Consider the following 24,611-nt stretch of genomic DNA (forward strand, 5'->3'; position numbering starts at 1 on the left):
GTATTTTAAATCATATACAGTATTGATTATCTTTCAATAGTTGAGACACGCAGCAAAAGGAAGTTCCTGCCTCTGAATCCAAACACAACACACCAGAGCCTTCACTATGTCATTTTAATTTTATTAAGTCTGAGAAAGGAAAAAAGGGGAGATGGAGATGGTGTGGGGGCTTCAGGGGAAGGGCAGAAAGAAACCCTGGGGAGGCAAGCTTCTTTCATGGATGTCTTGCTCCAGCATTGAGGGGAGATGGACCCTCTTTGAAGGTTCAGCTTTTCCTGCTCCAGTTGCTGCTGGCGTCCAACCTTGATCCCCCTCCAAGAAACGTCCAAGAAAGCTGGACTGATTTCCCAGAAGTGGGAGTTACAGACAGGAGGCAAGTAAGAAGGACCCACACGGGGTGCCTGCTGCAGAAGGAGTGACCGTGGGGTGCGTGCATGCATGTACATGCGCCCGGAGGATACGATTTGCCTCCTCTGAGGTGCTCCCCAGAGGACATGAGTGATAAGGGCCCACCAACAGTAAAGGAGGAGGGTTTGAAAGAGGCAGCCAAGGAAGAAGCTGAATGAAAAAAGATAAGGGCCCCAGGGCAAGCTCAGCGGAACTGCAAGGGGCTGATTCGGAGACCAAGGACGTCCTTGCCGATCTCGGTCACCTGGAGGAGCAAAAGGGAGGGAGGAAGGGAGTCAGCTAAACGCCCAGCCAAGGATACGATCCAGGCACTCATTGCACCCAGGGCTGTGATCCACAATGGCTTGAGAGACCAGCCTCCCTGCCCACGGTAGGAAGCGAGGTGGAGAGGTTTGGAGGGGAAAAAATAGAAACTGCACCATTTTCAGATGAGAGAAGCCTCCTTGCAAGTAGAAATCTAGCGCAGCAGGGAATCCACTGGACTCCTAACTCTCCCTAATCATCTACTATTGTTCAAGTTGCAAAGGATATTTTTTCATGGGAGAAGCTTTAGTTCCTTTTTTATACAATAAACGCCCGTTCACCTCCTTTTTCTGATCACTTCATTCTACTGCGAGTGTAGGAATACTCTTCCCCCCGAAATCACAATGTCTAGCCATGGTGAACAAACAAATCATTTTCAGCAGCCACGAGACCGGCCGCGGTGGAAGGTCAGGAGCGGTGCCAGGACAGGATGGCGGTACTTACAGTCGTGACTCTGCAGATCTGGCCGCGGAACTCCGGGGAGTAGCAGGCCCCGCTGAGCGGGCACTTCTCCACCGGCTTCCCCCGGTAGATGGGCCGGTAGGAGGCGGCGCAGATGTCGAAGGGGTTGTGCATGTCGTAGTGGAGCTGGGAGGCGTCGGTGGGGTTCTTCTCGCATGCCGTCAAGATCTTCCGCGTCTGAAAGAGGGGTTGGGGGGAGGGGGGGGGAAACCTGAGCATTTGCAGAGAGACACGGGACACATTTTAAGTCTGGAGGCTCCGTTTTCCTCTTGAGCGACCAGGAGTCTCGTGGGACCTCCGAGACGAGCTGTTTTGATCTGGCCGAAGCTCGTGGGGGATGGTGGCCCTCTTCTTCGGGAGCAGGAGCTTTGAAATCTAATTGCCATGAAGCCCAGGAGGTCTTTCAGATGCCGCCAGGCTTGTACTTTGCTTTTGGTGCAAGGGGAGCCCTGCAAAGTTTTCTCGAGCCCTTTTGCACAAACAGATGGAACTGTTCCCACGTGCCAGGGAACAAGACCCTGGCGCGGTGCGTTTGTCCAGCCACAGACCGCCTCTTGGCCGACCGCCTGCCCCTCCGATGGGATTTCCAGACTCCATGGAATGGGGTGAAAATCTAAAGGGTGGCCTGGCGAAGGAGGTGTCCGGAAGCTGGACCAGGACAGCCTTGAGCCCAGCCTTGAGGGATCAGGCGAGTGGCTTCCCCTCCTTCTCCCTGGGACCGGCCCTGGGTGCATCAGGAAGAGCCGAAGGGCGCCACGAATACCCTGGCTCTTCCGGCTGGCAGCCAGCCTCTCAGACTCCACAGGTAGCCTGCCTCTGAGTAGGGAGGTTCCACCGTAACAACTCAATGCTGATCTCCTCGGTACAAAGTTGTCGTATCGAAGACCTTAAAAGCATTTGGAGAAAGTCTCAGGGGGGCCCTGTACGTGTGGAAGCAGGAAGGTGGGCTTTTGAAAACCCTTACCTGGGCTGGGTCAGGCAGAGAAAGAGCAGCGTTAGGCAGGGATTTGAACCCGGGCCTGCTGCAACTAAGACGAATATTCTTTGCCAACAAGATCATGATAACCCTTGGGGTGCGTCTGACTTGGTCAGAAGCGACACTAAGGATCTGGAGAATGTTCTCTGAGTGAGTGTTGATCATTCCGGTTGGGGACTCCATCCCCTCTGTATATTACGGACTGCAACTCCCATCGGCCTCAGGCCACTGGAATGAAGCCTCTCCATCCTAGGTATCCTCGGAGCTTCAGGGAACTAGCCTCCTCCCCCCCCCCCCCTTCGGAGTCCCCTTCGTGTGTGAAACCTGCCCTCGCTCTCGGTGCCCCCACCTGCTGGGCCACTTCGGGCTTGGGTCCGAGTTCCAGGAGGCGGCGAGCGAAGGTGGCGGCTGTCTTGAAGTTCTTGAGCTTGAAGAAAAGGTTGAGGGCCGTGCGCAGGACCAGAATCATGTGGACCGGCTGCAGGTTGGAGTGGGTGAAGTAGGCGGCCATCTGGAAAGGCAGAAGGGCAGGGGTTCAGGGGAGACAGCTCGTCCCGGTGGACAGGGAACCGATCCCTCGCGGATACCGCTGGGCGGCCACCCTTAAATCAGGAGGGCATTTCGCATCCGAACCTCAAAGGAAGCCCGAGAAGGTCCTTCGGCTTTGCAAACTCAATGCGTGAGAGGACCACGTGGAGGTCTCACACCTGGAAGGTCCAAGCCCCACGGAGAGGAGGGCCCGCCCCCTACCTCGCAGATGCGCTTCTGCTCCTCCAGCGTCTCCTTGGGCAACTTCTTCCTCTCGATCTCCATGGAGAGGCCCACAATGTATTCCCGGCAGATGGCAATCAGCTGCTGCGCCTGCGGGGAGATCGGAGAGGCAACACGGGTGGGATATTTCTGAGAAAGACAGCCCCCCTACACACACACACATACCACGAAAGAGCAGCGACGGGGAAATAAATAAAGAGCAAGGCTTCTCGGTGTGCGTGTGTGTGCAGGACCAGGATGAGACTCAGAAAGGTGTGCGCAGCTCGGAGCGAAGGTGGTGGGTGGAAACTCGCTCACACGCCAGCGTACAATGGAAGGGGAAGCCTCCCCCCCGGGCAGAGTTTGGGGGGGGGCTTCGTTTCAGGCGACCCGAGGGGGACTCGGCACCCGTTCCAGAGGAAGAGAACTTCGGCAACCTTTCAAAAGATTTTCAGGTCAAAGAGGGAGGAGAGGACCCGTCCCCCTGGATTAGCAGATGATGCACCAGAGAGAGAGAGAGAGATCGACTGACAGACCGACAAGAGGCCACCCACCTCGGAAATCTCCTGCTTGTTGTCGACCACCAGCAGCGGGACGCTCAGCAAGATGGCGCGGAACTTCTCCACGGCCTCCTCAAACTTGCCGGCCGTGGTCAGCTGGTAGCACAGCTGCAGGCGCTGGATCAGGTCGTTCAGCTTCAGGCCGACGGCCGGGAGGGCGTTTTTCAAACCGGCTTCCTTCCTGGGATGGGAGGGGGAAGGGGGACAGGGAAATCAGGTGTTGGTGTGAGAAATGGGCCCAAAGCATGGGCATGAATGCCCACAGCCCCCCCCCCTCACGCCAACCCTGCGAGGCAAGAAGACACTGCGCCCAGGGCGGGCCACTTACCAGTTGCGGTGGGGGTACCCGTACATGGCGGGGAGGCTGGGCAGAGCCTGGTAGGTGGTGCGGCCCCGGGCGAAGGTCTGCAGGAAGAGCGGCTTGTAGGGGGCAAAGGTCACCACGCCCACCTGGTCGTGGAGGAGCTGAAACAGGAGAGAAAGGGGTCCCCCTTGGGGGCTCGACTCTCCAGCTAGGAAAAGTCTCAGAAAACTGCCCCCCCACCTCCCAAGGCCGTATTGAGCTTTTCCCGTGGGAGAAAAAGCAGCAGGGCTGGGGCTCCTCCCGTCTCGGGCACCAGGAAGGGCCTCTGGCTGAGGCTGGGGGACCCTTTTCAGCCCCAAAGGGGCAAATTCAATGGCCTGGGGGGGGGAAGGGGGGAGCTGGAATCAAGGATCAAAACCGCCGGCTCGGAACGACCGATCTGCTCCTCTTTGTGGCTTCAATGCGCTCAAATACTAAATAACGGGGGGGGGGGAGCCCTCAAGAACAGAGTGGATTCTGCCCCCCCCAAGCATCTCCATCTGGCCCTCCCAAGGACCACACAATTCTTCCCACTGTTGTGCAGTTTCTCATCTTTTTTGCTGTTTCCCCCATCACCTCCACCCCTGAGACCTTAAAGACCCTCCCAAGACTCAGTTCCTGGCTGTCAGGGCTCAGGTTTAAACCCCACGGATGTTTTTTTGGGGGAGCTACCCCTGGGGGGGGTGAGGGCGCCTTGCCTCTGGAGGCCACTTACCCGCATGGCCGTCTCGAAGGACCCTGCCAGGACGTGGTCCACCGGCAGCTGCGAATTGTTGCACCAGACCTGCGGTGGGGAGTGGGGTGGGGGGAGAGAGAAAGGCAGGCCGTCCTGTTAGGGCCACCCTGTCCAGGGCGAGGGGGGGGGCAATATTTTATATTGATTGATTTTATGTTGTAAGCCGCCCCGAGTAGACATAGTCTAGAGGGGCGGGGTATAAATGTAAAAAATAAATTAATTAATTAAATAAGGGGGGGGGAAAGGCTCGATCCTGGGAGATGGGTTTGGAGGTGCCCCGATTCCGCCCCCCTCACTCCACAAGCCCCCCTCGTCGTCTTCCTCCTCACCTGTGCAGGGCTGGTCCCTTTGGTGGGGGGAACGAAGAAGCCGTCTTCGGCTTCCCCGGCAGGACCTGCCGCCACGTCCTGGCAGAAAGAAAGAAAGAGAAGGAAAAATAAGGACGGCCTTCCCCATGACTTCAGGACGACGCAAAACCAGGCGCTCCTGGGCAGCCGCCGGGAGACCAGAGGGAGGTCTTGGCCTACTTTCCTAATCCTGGAAAGGCAGTCCCATACAGAGGAGGGGCAGGGTCGGTTCTTGATCCTCCCAGAGGGCAGAACACGCAACAATGGGCTCAACTGGCAGGAAGCCAGATTGAGGCTGAATATCAGGAAAAACTTCTTAACGGTTAGAGCAGTACGACGACGGAACCCGTGACCTCAAGAGGGGCCGAGCGCTCCAACCCAGGAGGCCATTCAAGAGAAAACTGGGCCACCCTTTCTGTCCGGTCTGCTTTGATCGGGATGCCAAGGGGGTTGGACTCGATGGCCGTAGAGGCTCCTTCCGGGTCCGTTATTCTAGGATTCTGTGAAACAAAAGGCACACCCCCTCCCGGGGACCTCTCTCTGCCCCTGCGGCCCTCCTCTGGCCACCTGTGCAGGTAATGGAGGGGCCTAGTCTGTCCGCCTCTGGTGGAAAAGGACGCCCAGGATTGGAGTAAGGGGCAAAGCGGGACCCTTTCCGTCCAGGATCTGGGGCGGCAAAGACGGAGACCGCCCCAGGCCCCATGGCAAAGCAAGAGAAGCTGCTTCCCCCCCCCCAGCCCAAGGCGCAAAAGCACCATCATCGCCCACCTGGAGAGGCCAGCCGATGGGCCCATCACACCAGCTGAATTGAAGCCGAAAGCGCCTCCTGGCAGGAAACCTTCCAAAGAGGTCCTTTCGGTCTTATGGGACCAGGGAAGGCCATAGAGAAACGGGGCAAGCACCACCAAACCACGCTGCCCCGGAAGGCGAAAGGGAGGGCGACCGTCTCTGGGAGCCCCAGAGGACACAGGATTGGACCTCAAGGCAGTGGCTTCTCCATACATGAGTGAAGGAAGACCAAGGACAGGGAATTCCACCCTTTGGGAAAACGGACAGGGAATTCCACCCTTTTACTAGGACATTCGGGGTAGTGGAGGCGGTTTTTACCAGTTCAGGCGGGAGGTCCAGGTCCTCTTCGATTTCCCATCCACCGCCTTCCTCCTGGCCTTTCGCCAGGGCTTCGTCTCCAAAGCCTTCCCCGGCATCCACGAAGCCATCTGGAACGGAGCAATCAGGATTCAGGAGGAGAGCAGCAACAGGCAAGGTAGAATATGAACACAGCAGGCAACTATTTGGCTCCGGGAAGTAGATGCATTTCCCAAATCCAGTATCCCGGAATTGGAGAGCTGGAATGAACCCCGAGGGCATCCAGTCTGACCCTGTTGGCTGTGGCAGGCAATTCGAAGACCTCCTTCCAAGTGGAGATCTGGTGGCTATCCTGTGATATTCAAAAGGGGTCATTGTGTGCGGGATAGGGAACAAGCTGGTTCTCTGTTGCTCCTGGGAGCAGGATCTGAATTGAGGGGGGGGGTTTGAATGATACAAACAGGGAGTTCAACCGAAACTTACGGAGGGCAACCTGACGGGAAGGGCCGGCTGGCAGGGGAACAGAAGTTGGGAGTACAAATCCCCCCCCCCCCGGTGCCTCCTTGACGGGGGCTGGACTGGGTGATCTTAGAGGGTTCTCTTCCAGCTCCGCTGTTCTAAGATGACTTTGGACCGCCCTTTGATTCGAACCCCGAGCTCTCACCTTCATCCAGCTGCAGCTCGGCGTCCTCCCCCCAGCCTTCGGTGCCCACGGTGTCGATGTCAATATCGGCCGCCAAGGCCCCTCCTTTACCTGCAACGAAAGAGAAGCCCCAGAGGTCGGTCAACCTCCTGAATTCCTCGGGACCGTCCCGAGAACCGGGCGCAGGCCGGCTGGGGTAGTAAAAAGGGCCAAGAGCGGTCGGTGGATGGGGTCGCCCCCCAAGACGGGCAAGCCCTTCCCCCCTGATTCCTGACCTTTCACGAGAGGGGCTGACATGAAATGAAAACAGGAAGGAAAAGACAAGTGGGATTGGGATAGAGGTGACCAAATAAAAACTGAGACGTTTGCAGGTCAGTGTCGCCAAGGGCCGCGGTCCGCCCTTGGAAGGGTCCCCCGCCACTGCGCCTCCAAAGCCCCTCCGCCTTTCGCCTCCCTGCACGGCCCCCGCCCTGCAAGGCCCCCGAGAGGGGACCGGCGGCCCCGGGAGTCTCCTCCTCCCTCCTCACCTTTGCTGGCGATGGTGCCTTCGAAGAAGCCCTTGGAGACGGTCAGCAGGGGCCAGTTGGTGTCCAGCGGCATGACGGGGGCCGGCGGCTGGAGCAGCTGGGCGTCTGGGTCGATCTCCGGGATCTGCTTTGTGAAATGGGATCTTACAGCGGGTTTCCAAAGAATGGGTTTACGCTTCTTAATCTCTCTCTCTCTCTCTCTCTCTCTCTCTCTCTCTCTCGCATGGGAGGGAGAAAGACTATCCATGAATACAAACAGGATCAACTTCTGAGTGAGTCCGATTAGAAGCGTCAAAAACGTTCTTTGAAAACGATCTCAAGGCAGTTCGGAAAAAGCTCGGCCTCTCCACTGCAACGGTTGACCGGCCTCAGCAAGGAAGAGCTTCGTCCCGGGATAACCCGCCGACCATCTCCGCGGAGCTGCACTCAGCCCCCCTTGGAGGCCGGGGTTCAAAAATGGAGCCGCCGTGACCAGCAAACCACAGACAAGCAGACACCCCCCTCCTGCCCCTCTGGACCACGGAGAACTCTTCCACGAGAACACCAACTGGAACCATCACACAGACGCACACAAACACACACACACACCCTCCTGCCGTCTTGGGACTCACCGTCTCCTTTTCCAGGTCGAAGGTCTCCTTCAGGTTCATGGCTTCCTCCTCCAGGCCGTGCGTGGCAGCCGTCAGGTAGGCCAGAGACTCTGGCAAGACGCAAGAGAGAGAGAGAGAGAGGGGAAGGGGGCCAGGGTGAAGGAAGCAGCTTGGCCTGATCCTGCCCCAAAAGAGAGCATGGACCAGAAGCCGGACAGAGACTGGGAAGGGGTGCCAAAAAAACTTACTCTGCCCGCAGTTCTTCAGGATCCTCACCCTCTCGGCCACGTCCCCCAGGTACAAGGCGTTCTGGTAGTGCCCGCTCATGTCCTTCCGGATCTCGGCTGGAGTGACACAGGAGGAAGACAAGGCGGGTTAGAAAGTGGAGGGGCAGAAGCAGCGGTAGTCATTGTAGGGGAGCCACGGGGTGTGATTGTGTGTGCCTGCGGTTGAACGCGGTCAAGGAATGAAGACTGCGTGTCGGATTAGACACCAAGCAAGGCAAACCGGGAGGGACGGTCAACGTGCGTTGCGTGTCTCCAGGTTGGAAGGGTTCAAGTGCCACCCACCCGTGCCCCCCGTCCCAAGACTCACCGATCTTCATCATTTTGCGCAGCTTCTCCAGGTTTCCCGTGATCAGGTAGAGGAAGGAGAGCTTGTCGAAGTTTTTGGTGCGCTGGTAGCACATCTCCACAATCTGGTGGTTCCCCTGGAGCAAAGCCACTTCTCCCAGCTTCTCCCAGCAGTTCTTGTCGTCCAAGGCCTTGGCGGCTTCCAGAGCGATCTGAGAGGACCGAGAAGAACACAGGCCTGGGGGTGAACGCAGGCCGCCGTCCCCCGCCCTGCCTGATGGCCTGAACAGGGCGGAAGGAAAGCCGGTCCTTATCCACTGACCCATCGTGACCGTCTGCCTCTCTGGGAGTTTAGGCTCCCGGTGGCTGAAGAGCAGCCGGAGCCCTAACCGGGAGGCTCTAACGAAGAAGAAAAAACTTCATATAAGCCCCGCGGACTCGGAGAGGAAACAGAAGAGAAGGTAGCGCTGAGCCTCACCTCGATATTCCCACACTCCAGGGCCAAGCTGAAGCGGGTCTTCTCATCTTTGACAAAGTGGAGGGCCACCTCCGGGTAGCCCTTCTTCTGGAGGTAAGCGATGATGGACTGGCCCACCAGCTTGGCGTTCCGCACCATGTGAAGCACCTGGAACCGAGAGAGAGAGAGAGAGAGCATGAGCACGGACTCGGTCAGCACCTTCGGCTTGTCCCTCGGCATCGATGCCCACCATGCCCAGGGGCGCCCGGCCCTCACCTCATCGTATTTACGGTTGATCAGGGCCAGCTTGAACTTGAACTCCGTGGGGTCGATGGTCAGGACCCGAGGGCGGCACTCGCGGTCCAGGCAGTAGACATTATTCCCCTTGACCCGGGTCACGTAGATGGGCAGGTCCAGAGTGCGGATGATCCCGTGGTCCCTGGAAGGAGATCGGTCAGAAGAGGAGGGTAAGGGAGAGGCCGAGAGGAGAGAGGAGGCAGTTTCGGTTTCCAATAAGAAGTGGGGGGGGGGGAAGAAAGCCACTTCGTCCCACAGAAGAAACCCCGAAGATTTGTGGAGAAATTTACTGGGCTACAGGTTTGCCTTGTTTTGCTGACATCAAACTCCCCCTACCAAAGGAGGTCACTGGCCACCTGCAACTTTGCCTCTTTACTGATTGATTTTTAAATGTATTTCTCAGGCCTTTCCCTTTAACAAAGGAGCCCACGAAGGTAACATCATGAAGGACGTTAAGATTAAAAGCTAGAAAAAAATGATTCGGATATAAACTGCCGGCTGACCCGGTGGTGACGGCATATTTGATGTGGTTGCTCGTGGTGTAGATGAAGACCCCACTCTCGTCCCACGCTCCGCTCTTGACCCGGATGTTTTCGTGGATATTGCAGAGGGATTCCAGTTTCCGGTTGCAAATCATGATGGCTGCAGAAGGGGAGAGAGAGAGAGAGAGAGACAGATCAGGAGACGGCTCGCTCTTTTAAAGAACGCTCACCGAAACGGACCCTGCGCAGGGAGACAAGACGGAAGGAGCTTTCCCTCTCGGGTCAACCAGAGGAGAGGATTCCCCACAAAGGCAGAGACACCTCTCCCGCTTCCAGTTTTCAAAGGAGCAGCGACCACCATTAAAAGTCCCAACCGACGGACCAAGACGTTCGCGGCGCAGCCCACACGAGGCAGGGGCTTCCCTCTTCTTACCGTGCTTCGCCAGGAGGGCCACGTGGGACATGTCGGCCGACCAGATGACATATTTCACCTTGGAGATCTTGACCGAGGCCAGAGTCCTGGGAGAAACCACCATCGTGTCAAAAGAGAGAGAGAGAGAGAGAGCACTCTCTATCTCAGCAACAGTGGGAAGGGGGATGCTGAGGGGGGTCAGCAACCTGCTCCTCCTGCCCACTGCCCTTTTGGCTCTCCATTTGGCCCTAGGCAAGTGAGCAGGCATCAACTGCCCCCTCTGGCTGTCAGTGGGGGACAGGCGGTGTCTCCATGAAAGGGGGGGGTATCTTCTGTAGTCCACAGACCAGGCAGAAAGGCAGGGCCCAGAGGGACTTCATTTTCCGAAAGCCTTCTGCTCCTGTTTCCAACAACGCCTTACTTGCTGTTACTTAAATCATCATCCTCCTAAAACGGCAGAGCTGGAAGGGACTTTATAGATCCCCGAGTCCAGCCCCTGTCCAGGAGGTGCCCCAACCTCTGGCTCTGTAGCCAGCCTTCAGGGCACCCGGCAAGCAGGAACTTGGAGGGGGGGAGGGGGACAGAAACGAACTTTGCCAGCCCTCAGCAGCAGCAGCAGCAGCAGCAGCAGTCCAGAGGAGATGATCCACACATCCTTCCGGGTCAGAAACCCTCTGCCCGGCCGAGGTTCATACCGTTTCTGCTGGACGTCAAAAAGGGTGATGGAGTCGGCGTCCCTCAGCAGCAGGTTTCCGGTGCCAGCGTAGAAGATCTCGTCACAGTTTGGAACCTGAACTTTTTTAGTAATCTCATTCTTCAGGTTCTTGATGAGAATCTGGCGGTTCAGGAGGCAAGAGAAGGAAAGGGATCAAGCAGAGGAAGGAACAAGACCGAACTCAAGACGAAGAAGGGGCACCGGCCAAATGGAGAGATTTAAGAATCTGGCATTTCAGGAGGCAAGAGAAGGAAAGGGATCAAGCAGAGGAAGGAACAAGACCGAACTCAAGACGAAGAAGGGGCACCGGCCAAATGGGGAGATTTTAAAAAAACTTGACCTCCAGACGGAGGAGACTCTTCACTGCCTCGGGACCTCTTGCCTACATCTCAGCCTCGCTCAACGCCGTTTCCATCCATTTCTGGATTAAATCGCCACCCACACGCCCCTGAAAACGTAGGCCGCCATGGCCCTTAAGCCAGCAACACCAACATCCGAGAAGCCAGGGTGGGGCAGCCGATAAAAGTGACTGATTCGGGAGCAGTGAGTTCAAATCCCTGCTCAGCTTGCAAAATTCACTGTAGGGGTGTGTGTGGACATGGTAAAGCCTCTCCTTAAATAGCTCATATATCTTGAAAAATTTACTGGGATTGGCATAAGTCGGATACAACCTAACAGCCCATAATAACACCAACAAAAGCTGACAAAGTGGGGAGAGAAGGCATGTTAGCTGGGAAGACAGAAAAACGGCAGAAAAAGCCACCGCTCAGCACCTCTGCAGTGAGAAGGCTGCCTCTAAATGGAACCGTCGTTAAAATGCCCAGTGGACGAGAGCATTCATTAAGATCCCTTTAAACTGGGCCTTGCTAGGAAACACACCTCAACTACACACTGTATGCTCATTTTAATTCTTAAAATGCTTCGCCTTCTCCCTTACAACGGTCCTGTGAGGTAGGCTTTGGATCTAGGGACTGGCCAGCCAGCAAGATTTGTGACCAAACAAGGATTCTCTTAGGTGCCGCTGAAGACAACGTCCATCGTCCCTCGGACTGCGCCATGCTGGGCCTTTTATTTCAAGATGGACAAAAGCTGCTGTGGGTTCTGGAGCTCCGCCAGCCTTTCAAAACCAGAGTCTCTCTCTCTCTCTAGAATTCATGAAGCACTTAAAAGCTCAGTGGGGGAAAAACTGGAAGGTTCTGTTGGCCCGCCTTCCTCCAAGGCCAGCCGGCGAGCTCCATTCAGCAAAAAAGGGGGTTGTCGTTCCCCCCCTTTTTTTTCAATCACACCGCGTGCAAGTCTGGTCTTGTTTTAGGGAAGTGTCCGGTCCACCCGGAAGGAAGAGAATTCCACAGGCGACAGAGCCCCTGGGGTCGGCCAAAAAGGGATTGATGCCCGCATCGGCCATGATTCCCATGTGGGCTTCAGACACAAGACCAGCGGAGGTTTACGAGGAAGGTGTAAGCGCGTCGCCGGAGAGGACGCCTCTTGCTGGAAGGAGCCCTTACCGAGTGCATGCGATCCAGAACGGCGAAACGGTTCCGAGCCACCCAGACGGCCGTCAGCCCCGAGGAGCGCTTCCCTTCAGGAGCTGGGGAAGGAGAAGCGGCAGGCCACCATTAAGTCCCGCGGATTGATCAGTGGCTCATTGGCACGGATTCTCCCCCCTCCCCAGGCTGCGGGTGGGCAAGAGCCAAGCGCTTCCCTCCCGTCTCCCTTCTGGATCCTCTCCCTGGCCCACCGCGGGAGCCAGGCCATTACCCGGGGAACTGGCCCCGGCGCTGGCTGGCGCAGGAGGGAAGAGGCCTCCGAGATGACACGCCACTCCGTCACGCTAATGAGCGATGCCTCTGCTGCCAAATCCACAGCCAGCGCTTGGGGGGGGGGCTCATATCGTATCGCCCCCCCCACGAGCCTCTCCCCAGCCTGCATTTCAACAGCTGTCACCTCGCTTTGGGCCACAGAGCCCTGAGTCTCAGAGACAGCCACTGGGAGAGAATGATCCTTCCTTTGGAGGGGGTGGGGGTTTTGGGACTACGCAGCTGGCCCCAAATGGCACCCCTCTGGGGGGCTTCGGGGGGGTCCCTCTCCTGGGAGCACCACTAGGATCTGAACAACCGGCCCTCGGCCGAGCGCTCCAACCCACTGAGCCGTATCAGCCTGATCTCATGTTATTCCCATAAAGGAATCCATGGGTTCATGCGGACCTTGTGTAAGAGTAACGGGGGACAAGAAAGCAGCCCCCCTCCACCTCCAGGCCATGGGCCAGGGAGGCTGCCCTCTTGCCCGGGCCCCCAAACGTAACCGGCAGAGCTTCTGCGCTCAGCGGCGGGAAGGCGCCCCCCCACCTCCCCTCTCTGCCTGTCACAGGGAGACCACATGGTTCCTGGCATTGTCCCGGCAGCCCATCCATCTGCTCACGGGAGAGAGAAAAGGCGGCTGGCCCGGCTGGGAGCTCGCTCCAGCCCACGGCAGGAAAGCTTTTAGGGTGGTGACGTCAGAGGCAGGGGGGGACCCAGGTGGGATCCGAACCCCCCCCGGGGAAGGCAACACAAAGGAGGAGACAAAGCACCCGCCACCAGGCGTGATTTGCGGGCTGCACCGGTTCGATCTGGAGCCCGCCCAGAGGGAGGGAGGGAGGGAAGCGACGCTGGGCAGTCTTACAGCCGCCTCGGAAGCCCTCCAGGCCAGCTCGGGAGGGAGCGGAAAAGGGAGGCGATCCGTCACGCCCGGCAAGCCAGCGCGGCGGCCTGTGGCGCAGAAGAGGCAGGATGGATGGCTTCTAATAATGGATTTATAAAATATATATTGGTAACCATAAAACCCGGGGACCGGCATGAATTTTTCAAGCCACGCAGGACCTGCCAGGAGCATGTGGGCGCCGCAGGGGAGGCAAGAGAGGGAGCCCCTGCTCGTGGTGGGTTTTGGGGAGGGGGGTGAAAGAAAAACCAGATGGCACACCCCCCCCGCCCCACGGCTGGCGCGCCTACCGTCCGGATTCTGGGAATCGGCCTCCTTGGGAATGGTGTACAGGTCATAGGTGCTGTTCTCCAGGTTACTGGCTCTCTGCAGAAAGAGACGGAGAGAAGTTGTAAACTTATCACCGGATAAATCTCAACACAAGCATGGGCTTCTTTCAAGCACAGAGGCCGAGGCCGAGGATTACGCCAATTAAACGACCGTGTCGGTTCAGGCTGCCGAAAGAGGCAGGATTATGGGAAGCTCAGGCAGCAGCCTTTAAGCGGATTTGGCTGTGGGATCCACGACCAATCTCGGGGAACGTGATGAAGGAGGTTTGCTCTCCTGCACCCACCCACGGCCTCGGGTCACCATTAAAGATGGGGGGGGGGTAAGCCTTGGTGCTCCGTCCGTATCGGTCGACCGCTCGCGTCTCAGTCTGCAGCCCACCCAGTGCCAAGGGGCACCTGGGCAGCTTCTAACCCACGAAGCCCTAAACGGCTTGGGCCCAAGGTCTGCGTCTCAGAACCTGTTAACTCTCTGTCGGATCTGCTAGGACTTGGGATTCCTGCCTTGAGCAGGGGGAGTCGGACCCTGATGGCCTTCGAGGGGCCCCTTTCCCATGCCATCCTGGGTTGAGCCACCGGCTCTAGAGAGAACCCCTGTCAGGCTGACGTCCGAAAAGCAGGCCAGGCTTTTTGGGACGGATAAACCCGTCGAGCGGCAAGGCGAGGGACGTCCGAGGGAGCCCTCCGGTTCCTCCAGAGTGAAATCTCAACCCACCGTACAGAGGAGGACGGCGTTCTCGGCCGGGTTGTAGGACATGTTGAAGACGGGAAATTTGGACCCGCTGGAAGAGAAGAGAGAAGGCCCGACGTCATAATCCTTTATGGAAATAACGGCTGCCTTTGAACGCCTGGCTTTCAACACCCCAACCAGGAAACCGGTTTAAAAGTGGGAGAGGGAATCAATGTGCAGATAATTTAGGGGTGGCTCATTCCCCCCCCCCGATTTTGAGTCTTTTTCAACTTGGAAGAGCCCTTCCACAGTGTTTAAACTGTTTCCCCCTGATGGTGGTGGGGAAAAAGGGGAGCCTCGCCTTCTCAGCTGCATCACGGCCACGTCTTTGGAGCTGTTGAAATCCAGCTGCCGGAGGAAACGGTCCTTGACGTAGTAGAGCATGTTGCCGTGCACGGCGTAGGCGGGGCGTTCGCGCTCCAGCTTGAAGACGATCATGCCCCCATCGTGGCCTGAAAAGAGAGAGAGGAGGACTTTCCAGAAGAGAAACTGACCAGCAGCTGATGGACTCCCTTCAGCCACTCCTCCGTTAAATATAAAGGTTAAAGGAATCAATGCATCGCCACCGCCCTGCCCAAAATAGCAAAACACCCAAAGCTTTCGAAAAAAGAGAAAGAAAAAAAATCAAGAGTATGTTTCAAGGTAAGAAAACAAGGTACGGAAACCAGAGTCCTTCAGAGCTACTGGCTGGTTAAAATCAACAGTTCGCACAAGAGGAGACGAACAGGAAAAGGACTGGATGGTCCACATGAATGCAAGCCGCGGTGAGACGGCTACTTTAGCTAGAACTGGCATTGGATTTTGCCCAGGCCGGGTAGAAATCAATGATGTTTTAAAATCAAACTGATGCAAATCACTGCTTGAAATTTTAAAAAAAATGCATTTTAAAAATTTAAATGGCTCCCCCCAAATCTGGTGTGTTTTATTTAAAACACTTTTTAATTGTGCTATAAATCAATGTGAATTAAATCGAATCCACACTGTCCGTGCCCGAAGATTTTAAAGCAGGGACAACAGGTCTCCTTTGAAGATGCGAGGCAAGAGAACAGGCCCCTTCTTCTTACCCGCTGCGAAGAGGTTGAGGTTCGGGTGAGCCGCCAGGACCCAAAAGCGGTCGTGATCCCGGCGGAAAGTCTGAACGCCCGTGCTGGAGAAAGGTGGGCAGGAAAAGGAGAGGGGGGGGGAAGAGAGAAAGGAAACAGGGCAGTTAATGTGCTGCCGTTGCTGGAAGGGCAGGAGGCAGAGGCTGGGGGGAAACCGGGAGGGGGGGCTGCTTACCGTTTGGACATGTCCCAGACGCGGATGCTCTTGTCCTCGGAGTTGCTGAGGATCAGCTCCTGGCGCGGGTGGAAGACGGCGCAGGAGACGTTGTTGTAGTGCCCGCGGCAGGTGTCCACCTCCCAAGCTTTCGACTCTGAAGAGAAGGAGGCCTGGGGTCACCCAGAGGGGCCAAGCGTTGAGGGAGCTGAGGAGCCCACCCCCCCCCTGTGCGTTTCGGGGGCAGAGGGGGTGGGGTGCTCTGCTAAGGAGGCAGGAGCCGAGGGGGAGCGGAGCCCTGGGTCCCCCGCTGGAGTCCTGGTGCCTCCCAACTATTCAGGGTCAAGAGATCCCCGGCCCCAGGCTTTCCCTGGCTCCTCTGAGCTGCAGTCCACACGGCCGGCCGGCCGGCCACTAGAGAAGGAAGTGGGTCTTCTCAGGAGCAGGACGGTTGGTCTGTTTGATCAGGTATGATGTGGCCCATTCTCTCAGCTGTAATGCCAAGGATTTGAGGAGGACTAGGTTCTGAATGGGCCATTAAGAGCCATTAAGGCTTAAAAAAAGACCTCCCCCCTCGTTTCATCTTATGGAGAGATCCAGCACCTTACTCTTTTTTTGGAGGGCTGCCAGAAATGTTTCCTACACTCCATTTATTTCATCTTAATTTTTGTTGATTTATACTATTTTGATTTTGCCTTTCCCCATCAAAGGGACCCCGGGCAGCTCAAGGACAGCCCTTCCCCAACGCGTTCTGCTTACAACCTGCCGGCGGAAAGATCAACAGGGACCAGGAAGCTCCCGGATTTAAACCAAGCGGGCGTCCGAGGACAATCCCTGGAGGACAGACCCACCAGGATCGTGACCAGATCAAACCGAGGGTGGCTAAAACAGACCACTGGGAGCAACCTGTGAAAGACGAGACCCCCCCCGCCTGCCGTCCACTCTCAGGTCCTGCTCCGCCGAAGCAAGAAAGCAGCCGGGCTCACCGTTCATTCTCCAAATCTTGACCTGCCGGTCGTCTGCCCCGGACACGATGAGCGGCATGGTGGGGTGGAAGGCGGCCCAGTTCACGCCTCGATCGTGGCCCTGAAAGAAAGAGGCAGCCACGGGTGAAGGATCCACGCCGAAGACCCAGCCGTATCCCACAGACTCCCCTCCCCTACTCATAGGCAGGAGGCTCGCAAAGGACTCTCGCAAGCCTGAGGGTTTTGAGCCTTCCTTTGATGCGAATCCGTTGCCTGACCCTGGAGGCACTCAGGGAGGCAGGGACTCCTGCAAGGGCCGGGGGGGGGGGGGCTTCCCTGGCCACAGAACCCCTAACCGGGCCAGAGACACCCAGTTCTCGGCATCTCAGATCTGCTCCTCCCATAACCATCGTTACTACCAGCCCCGTGGCTGCTCTGAGAGGGCCCAGAGGGGAGAAGGTTTGCCCCCCCCCAGTGTCTTCCACAAAAGATCGGGCCTCCTTCATGGCAGCTAACTGTGAAATGAATCAATGAATGGATGGATGAATGGATGGATGAATGGATGAATTAATTAATTAATCAATGAATGGATGGATGAATGAATTAATCGAGGAATGGATGGATGAATGGATGGATGAATGGATGGATAGATGAATTAATCGATGAATGGATGGATGGATGTTCAAGGCTGTTCTCTTTCCAGTTGGGAAGTACGCATGCCCATAACTCTGCCCGGCAGCTCTGAATGACTTACAGAACCAGAAGTCCTTAACCTTAGAAAGTCTCATCTCTAGCAATCTCTCTGTCCCTGCATCTCCACCCCCCCCAGCCACTGCCACACCCAGGAGTACCTCAAGAACGTGCTTCACCACCGCGTCTGTCGTGCCGAACAGATCAACGCCGGTGATCCCCCGGATGTCCGACTCCACAGCCCCCGGGGAGAGATTCTTCTTTCTCAGGCCTTCAAGCATTGAAGGGAAGGAAACGCCGGCAGGAAAAGGAAACAGAAGTTTACTGAGAGCACGGAGCAAAATTCAGGGAGGGACCCCTTTGCGGAACAGAACGGGATATACAACAATGCCAATACAGAGGGAAACAAGTCGAATCTTTCTCTCCCAAAACCTCTGCTAGAAGGGAGAGCGGTTTCTAAGTCTGCTTGCAATCTGGAAGAAACAGCGGGAACTCTGGCAACCTGTAAGCGAAATCCATCCAATGAGGACTGAGCTCAGAGCAGGAGAGCGAAGGTCGAAGGAAAAAAAATGGATACAGGTGAATCTGTGCCTCCATCTCAAGCCATGTACCTTTTTAAGGATTAGGAAAGGGGGAAATAGATTGTATGCTGGCTTTAAATACAGTAGGACCCCTGTATCCGCTGATTCGCTTATCCAGAGTCTGAAAATATTAAAATTCCCAGAAATATACTGTATTTTTCCATGTATAAGACTATACTTTTGTCTAAAATCTTTAGACTAAAAATTGAGGGTCGTCTTATACACGGAAATAAGCTGAGTTTAGAAAAAAACAACTGGAGGGGAAAGCAGGGATCAAAGTGATCATGCAGGGCTTTGATCCCTTGCCCCCTATACTTGCTAAGCCCCACTTAGATTTCTTAATTTTGGGTTAGAAAAGTTTTGGGGCGTCTTATACATGGGGGCATCTTATACACAAAAAAATACGGGTATATTTCTAATGATGGATTTACCAGAACTGGACACTAGAGAGAGCCAGAGACCCTTAATTCAATTTTATTTATTTATTTCACCCAAACCAGGGAACTTGACACAAGAGACTGAAGTCTCAAAAAGGATACAGACTCAGAAGGGACCCCCTTCTCGGGCAGAGGGTGGAAGGATCCTTACCGCCTGCCCAGCCGGGCAACCCAAGGGGGCCGATCTTGTCAAGAAGCCGCCGAGGGAACTGAACCACAGATGGAAAATTTCTGGAGCAGCTACCCAAATCCAGAGGGAGCGGACGACCCAAACAGAGGGAACCAGCTTTTTGAAATTGGGCGGGAGTGAGCCCAGGGGGCCGGGGCAGGAAAGAGGTTAAAAAGGGGAATTAAAAGGGTGTGCGGGATGGTTAAAAAGAGACGGAGGAGCCCCCATCATGCACGGGCACAGTCCCACGACCAGGCACATGGGACATGGAGTTAGGAGGGATCCCGGACGTCCTGACAAGGAAGGACAATTCATCGCCACTATGGAGAAAACGGCACTGCCTTCGCCACGATCCTTGAACTCATAATAGGAGTTGCGAAGGAGTGCAACGTGAATTGTGAAATCTGCTTTCGCCATCCCTCCCCCTTCGGAAGCTGCTTCCGTCATGCCTCTAAAGCTTTCCCAGAACAGCCCCAGTCTCTCAACCCCCCCCCCCACGAGGGACCAAAGATTCACAGGCTGCAAAGAGAGAGAGAGGGAAAAAAGCAGTGGTTAATTTCAGCCATTTTTTAAAAAAAAGCCAGCTTGTTATTTTTGCAAGGTGGAGTTCATCATCCTCATCATTTTAGAACGGCAGAGCTAGAAGGGATCCTCTGGATCATCAAGTCCAGGAGGCATGGGTGGGGGGATTCGAATTCCCAGCCTCGGGCTGCACAGCTAGAGACCCAGTGCCACCCAGCCAGTTTCATCCAGATTAAAACGGGGAGGGTGGGAAAGAAAGGGGTTATTTCACAAATCTGCCAAGAGGCCACCATTAGTACGACAAGCCAGGCTGCTTCCGAGTTATACGGTTTCTCATGCATTTTAATACAGCAATCATAAACTGGCTGCATTCACTCTCCCTTAGCGGAATAATAAGGGAACAGATGCCGTAGGACCTCCATATCTACGGGATCAGTATCCACTCACTTAGTCTCAAAATATTAAAAGAAAAATCCCCAAAAATATGTATTTGTAATGACGATGCTACCAGGACTGGCCACCCGAGGTGCCAGAGATGATGCTGTGCATATTTGCCATTAAAATATTGTTCGCTCTATTCTGCGTGTTTCATCATCCGTGGGCAGAGGGAGCTTTGAACTGGTCCCCTGCAGATACGGGGGTCTGACTGCACTCCTCTGCACTGGAAACAGAGCGAGATAGACGCAGGCCATGTGCAGAAGGACGCGGTCTGTTTCACTAAGAGATGCCGCAAAATTAAAAAAAAACATTCCGGAGGTCTTGGGTGCAAAAGCTTAGATTTCTGAAATTAAATACCCTAAAACAGGAATGAGAGAACTAGCACAGCGTAATAGTGAAGAACGCAACCGATGGAGTTCCTGGTTTTTAATTGCCGTGAGCTATTTAAAGCAAGCCCATCAGCGAGCAGCAGCGTCAGAAGACCGGCTTCTTCTTTATCACAATTACTCAGCCGGCATCTCTGTTTCGGGACCAAATTCCACCCAGAGAGTAGGAGTGAATGCAGCCATCTCGGTTATGAAGCTCTTCCGCCCTAGCAGGGAGCACAGACAAGCCCCCGCCCCCCCCGCCCCACTCCCATGGGTACAGCTGGGTCCCCTCTGAATGTGTGCTTCAAACCCCAACGGCAGACCCAGCTAAAAACTGCAGCCGAGAAAGGAGCCAGCCATGATCCCTCCTGCCTCCTGTAACCGGAAGAAGACTCTAGCCTTCTCCTAGCTCTGGGAAGTCAGCCTCTTGATAATAGATTTCATTCACAGCAAACCCTAACCCCAGACTGCTTTGACTGCGGGTCCACATCCTCACATTTCCAGGGTGAGGCCAGGCAAAAATCGACGGGAGAGAAACTGGAGAGGCTCGGCTCTAAGGATGAAGATCGAACCCAGGCTCTCTGGGGACCATCTCACCGGAAATGCTGGCTTTACGTGTGTGTGTGTGTTCTGGGTCAGTCGCTGGATTTTCACGACACGTAGCAAAAACAAAATAAAACAGAAAGCTAAAGCAGGCAGAAAACGGGTTGTTTCAAAGGCCTGCAAAATGTGACACTAAACGTTGGTGGCCTTTTTTAAGGGGGGCCTGTCGCCGGCGTGCTGCAAGTTTGCACGCCAGCATTTCTACGTACCCTGCCTCTGAATCGCTTCTGTATGGGTTCTGTCGGCCGACAAACACCAGCAGCCTTTCCTTAGGAGGAAAGGCGCTAAGACAGCCTTCCTACAAGACCGAGGAGAGGAGCCTTAAGTGACCCACTCAAGGAGGGAGGTGGCCATGTTTCAAGCCCATTTATGCTACGGAGGAAGCTGAACATGAACCTTTTCTCTCTCTCGTAGCGCTACATCAGTCACACGCAGAACTTCACAAAGGGGTGGACCAAAGAAACGGCTTGTTAGCACATTAATTTCCTGAAGGAGCTCACCCAAAGTTGGGCTGAAAGCTCCTGCCTTAGGAATGTTTTAAAGAGAAATCGATTCTGGAGGAGGAGAAAGCTTTTCTCCGGTTATGAATCACAAGAAATGAATGAAGAGGCGACAGCCCTAAAGACTGATCGCACTTTAAACTTTACGTGAAGTGTGAGAATCTTCCAAGAAAGATCTGGGCCCCCGTGACAAACTTACAGGCCATCCTAAAATCTCAGGCACATACACTGCCTCGTGCTCTCCTGTGGCTCTACAGAATGGTTTGTTAGGTGGCGCTGGGGGCACCACGGGGGCGGCTGGCATACTGCGTCTCTTATTCCTCGCCTGCTCTACCCAAACAACCCCCCACCTTCATATCCTGTTCCGGTTACGCCCTGGTTTCATCGACTGCAGTTTTCAGCACGGTGGCCCTGCTGGGGGGGACAAAAACCCTCGACTTAAGCAGCTCACCAGAAATATCCCAAACGCGCACAGTCTGATCCAGGCTGGCTGATACCACCAGGTCCTCCGAAGGGTGGAACTCTGCGCACATCACGTAATGGTTATGCCCGGTCAGCACGCTGGAGGAGAGGGGGAGGGAGAAAAAAAAACATAACGTTTTCGGTCCCTTAAGAATCCAGAAGCAAAGCAACCAGATAGAAGCCTAAAGCAACTGGATCATTAAATTGAAGGCTATGAATTATTTTATTCTCTTTATGCAACACGTTGATAAGCCCTACATCAGCAAAAGTCTGCTTGCAGGAGACAATTCTACAAAAAAAGAACGGGAGGAGCTCGGTAAACACTCCAGCTGGTGATAAGTACGCGACCCTTAATTTGTTTGTCTTCGATCACGCTGCCTGTCCCACCACCTCACAGTGCCCGGGAGAGCTTAAGAGGGCGATCCTTCCTACTCTCTCTGACCTCATGTGCAACACCTCCGGGATGCAGGGTTTGGGCTGACAAAAGAGGCCGGCCGGACCTCCCAAACCGACCCGTTGGGCTTCCCATACTCAAGGCCCGGTGCTAAGGACCACACCTTCCCAAGCTGCTTCGCCTGCAGTTCAAGAAAGAGCGACTCAAAACGCACAAAGAAGTGCTACGCTAACCGGCTGCTGAGGTTTTTAGTTGCTGGTCATCTGATTTCCCCTCCTAACTGGAAAACGAGTTGGGAATGAGGATTCTCCCCCCCTTTTTTTTACCAAACGCAGGTTCTCGACTGCCAGTTCCAGACGCGGATGGTTTGATCGTCAGAAGCACTAAGGATCCATGGATATTCCTACAGGGGGGAAAAAACCAAGAGAAAAACAGACGCCTGTATTTCCAAGGGTCAGGATTGCTGACTTTCTCCTAGAATCAAATTGGGTGTGAAATTGTAACTGGACAGCTCCCCTGTCCTGGCATTGCTCGGTGCTTCCTTAAATACAGATGATCAGCCCGTGAGGACAGGAGACGGGGCCGTCTCGGTGGCTGCACCCAGGCTGGGCCCCTCCGTCCTTCTGTCGCCAGGCAAAGACCTTCCACTTCAGGCAGTAAGTTATCTCAGGAATGCTAGCATTTCACTTCCAGGTTTTTAAATGTTTCTCTATGGTTTTTACACTTGTTTTCTTAAAAAAAACCTTAATACTGTATAGATTTAATTGTGTTTTTTTTAATGCAATCTTTACAGTGTGTTTTTAAATTTCTTATTTTGTCTCCCGTGAGCCGCCTAGGGTCCCCCCTACGGGAAGGAAGGTGGCGCAGAAATAATTTAAATAAATAAGTAAGTGGCTGGCGGGATCCTTCCCGTGGAAGGCATAACACGGACGGGATTGGGACGCTTGGCAAGACTCACATGATGGAAGAAAGTGGTCCGGATGTAATCCAGGTGCCCCAAGAGGGTGAAGAGGCAGCGGCGCAGCTTGTAATTCCAGACCTAGAGGAAAGAAGAGGGGGTGAGCAGGCGGGTCGAGGGTCAGGTTGCACGGCTTTCCTCGCGTCCACCTGTTTTGCTAAAAATCCCGATCAGCTTAAACACATCCTTCGTTCCGTGGTCAGGTTCTCGCTGTCCTATGCACATTTCCAACAAGCCTTCGACACACCATTAAATATCTAAGACTCTGCAGTGGATCTCCCTGCACGGTGTAAGAACAGGACACTCTCCTTTCCCCCTCCCCTCTTAGGGACAGTTCCCGTACGAATCCATTTCCACTATACGTGGTGTTATTTCTCAGAACGACCGCAAGAAGGAGCCTGTTTTGTTACCTTAATTTTGTAGTCGTCTCCTCCAGAGACGAAGAGCGGCTGCTGCTTGTGGAAATCAATGCCTCGAACGGGCCCTAAAGACAAACACAAGTGAGATGCTGGTCAGTCTCTCCCCCCAACAGTGGTGGCTTTTGAAAACCTCTTCTCTGATTATTGTTCCTAGAGGCTCGCTTTTCTTCCTTGTACCAAACCAAACCTTTCCCAGCCCTGAATTCTGGTGGTGCGCCAGGATCAGCTGAAATAACCACACACGGGTTTTCCTTAGTGTTGATTTTAATTTGAGATTTTAAGATATTTCAGTTGTCTAAAGACCTCTAGACCCAGATGTATATTTTCCTTTCGAACCTATCAAACTGAGACCCTGTTCAGCAAGCTGCCTCCTCGGTCGCAACCACCTCCCCATTTTATGGACACCCCCCCCCCGTCCCCGCTCACCATCGTGTTCATCAAACTTATCAATCAGGGTGCACATGCGATAGTCCCAGAGTTGAATCACGCCATTGTGCAGACTCGTGAGGATCCAGGGCCGCTTAGGGTGGAAGCTGAGCCCTTAGGAGGAGGGAAAAAAAAGAGAGAGAAAAGTCTTTCCACGATGCAGGAAAGGACAGCAACCAAAACTACTGAACAAGCACACTTTTTGCAAAGGGCGTTTATGTACTTATTTGTATATCTTATTTACAGGCTGCCTGTCTCCTCCTAGGCAGCTCGCAACCGTCAAAGCTATATAATAATAACAGAATTGACAGCAAAATAAGTGAAACACTAAAGGATAATTAAACTATAAGCTAATTAAAGTATCTTTGAGTAATTACACAAAGCAAACATTAAAGGCTAGCTTAACTTTCAAAAGACCTCCCCCCCCCCCGCACACACACCCATTCTAGCTCCTGCAGTTGCACCCGTTACTTCCTCGGGAGTAAAGCACCAACGAAGCCAGCCCCTCTTTACTCCCGAGGAGGCCTCCGGGCGCAGGGCAGCCCCAAAGGGCACACAGACCCCCCCCCCACCACGACCAAGTAAAGCTTTTAAGGAACGACAACGTCTTAAATGATAAGGGAACCATAGGATGCAAAACGTAACGCTTCCAAGTAACGGAAGTGGCCGAAGGGATAGAGGGGTAACGGCAGGGTCCGGTAAAAGTAACGGTTCCAAGTAACGGGAAAGGGCAGGGTAACGGCAGGGCCCGGCGAAAGTAACGTCTCGCCAGCCCCCCCCCCCGCCCCGCCCGATCCGTTACCTTTCACGCGGGCCGACTTGGTCTCGAACTTGGTGAGCATCTCGGGGCGCCTCCGGTCCCTCCGTCTCGTCCGCCTCCACGTCACCGCCACCCTCCCAGCCCTGGCTCGGCGCTTCCGCTTCCGGCCGCGGCGACCATAGAGCCCAGCCCTGCCCAGAACGGGCCCCAACACCTTTCCCCGCGCGAGCGCCCCCTGGAGGC

The 24,611-nt window shown here is 54.9% G+C and overlaps 1 protein-coding gene across 1 annotated transcript; it reads right to left on the minus strand.

Annotated features, from left to right (window-relative positions):
- Nucleotides 1-102: 102 nt before the first annotated feature.
- On the minus strand, nt 103-24,563 carry COPA (coat protein complex I subunit alpha). Its single transcript, XM_078382119.1, has 33 exons — nt 24,411-24,563; nt 23,609-23,722; nt 23,174-23,247; nt 22,764-22,844; nt 22,132-22,208; nt 21,401-21,510; nt 17,493-17,602; nt 16,663-16,762; nt 15,698-15,833; nt 15,484-15,566; nt 14,721-14,871; nt 14,405-14,471; nt 13,654-13,729; nt 12,172-12,254; nt 10,647-10,786; nt 9,973-10,058; nt 9,561-9,699; nt 9,037-9,199; nt 8,782-8,928; nt 8,326-8,515; nt 7,980-8,075; nt 7,753-7,841; nt 7,142-7,265; nt 6,636-6,725; nt 5,993-6,102; nt 4,868-4,945; nt 4,518-4,586; nt 3,788-3,924; nt 3,454-3,640; nt 2,900-3,010; nt 2,499-2,660; nt 1,156-1,350; nt 103-652 (listed from the first exon to the last, which is right to left on the minus strand). The coding sequence occupies exons 1-33, from the start codon at nt 24,448-24,450 to the stop codon at nt 593-595; spliced, it is 3,675 nt and encodes a 1,224-aa protein (XP_078238245.1). The 5' UTR covers nt 24,451-24,563; the 3' UTR covers nt 103-592.
- Nucleotides 24,564-24,611: the final 48 nt, after the last annotated feature.

The sequence above is a fragment of the Pogona vitticeps genome, chromosome 15 (genome assembly GCF_051106095.1).
Source record: "Pogona vitticeps strain Pit_001003342236 chromosome 15, PviZW2.1, whole genome shotgun sequence".
Classification (NCBI taxonomy): Eukaryota; Metazoa; Chordata; class Lepidosauria; order Squamata; family Agamidae; genus Pogona; species Pogona vitticeps.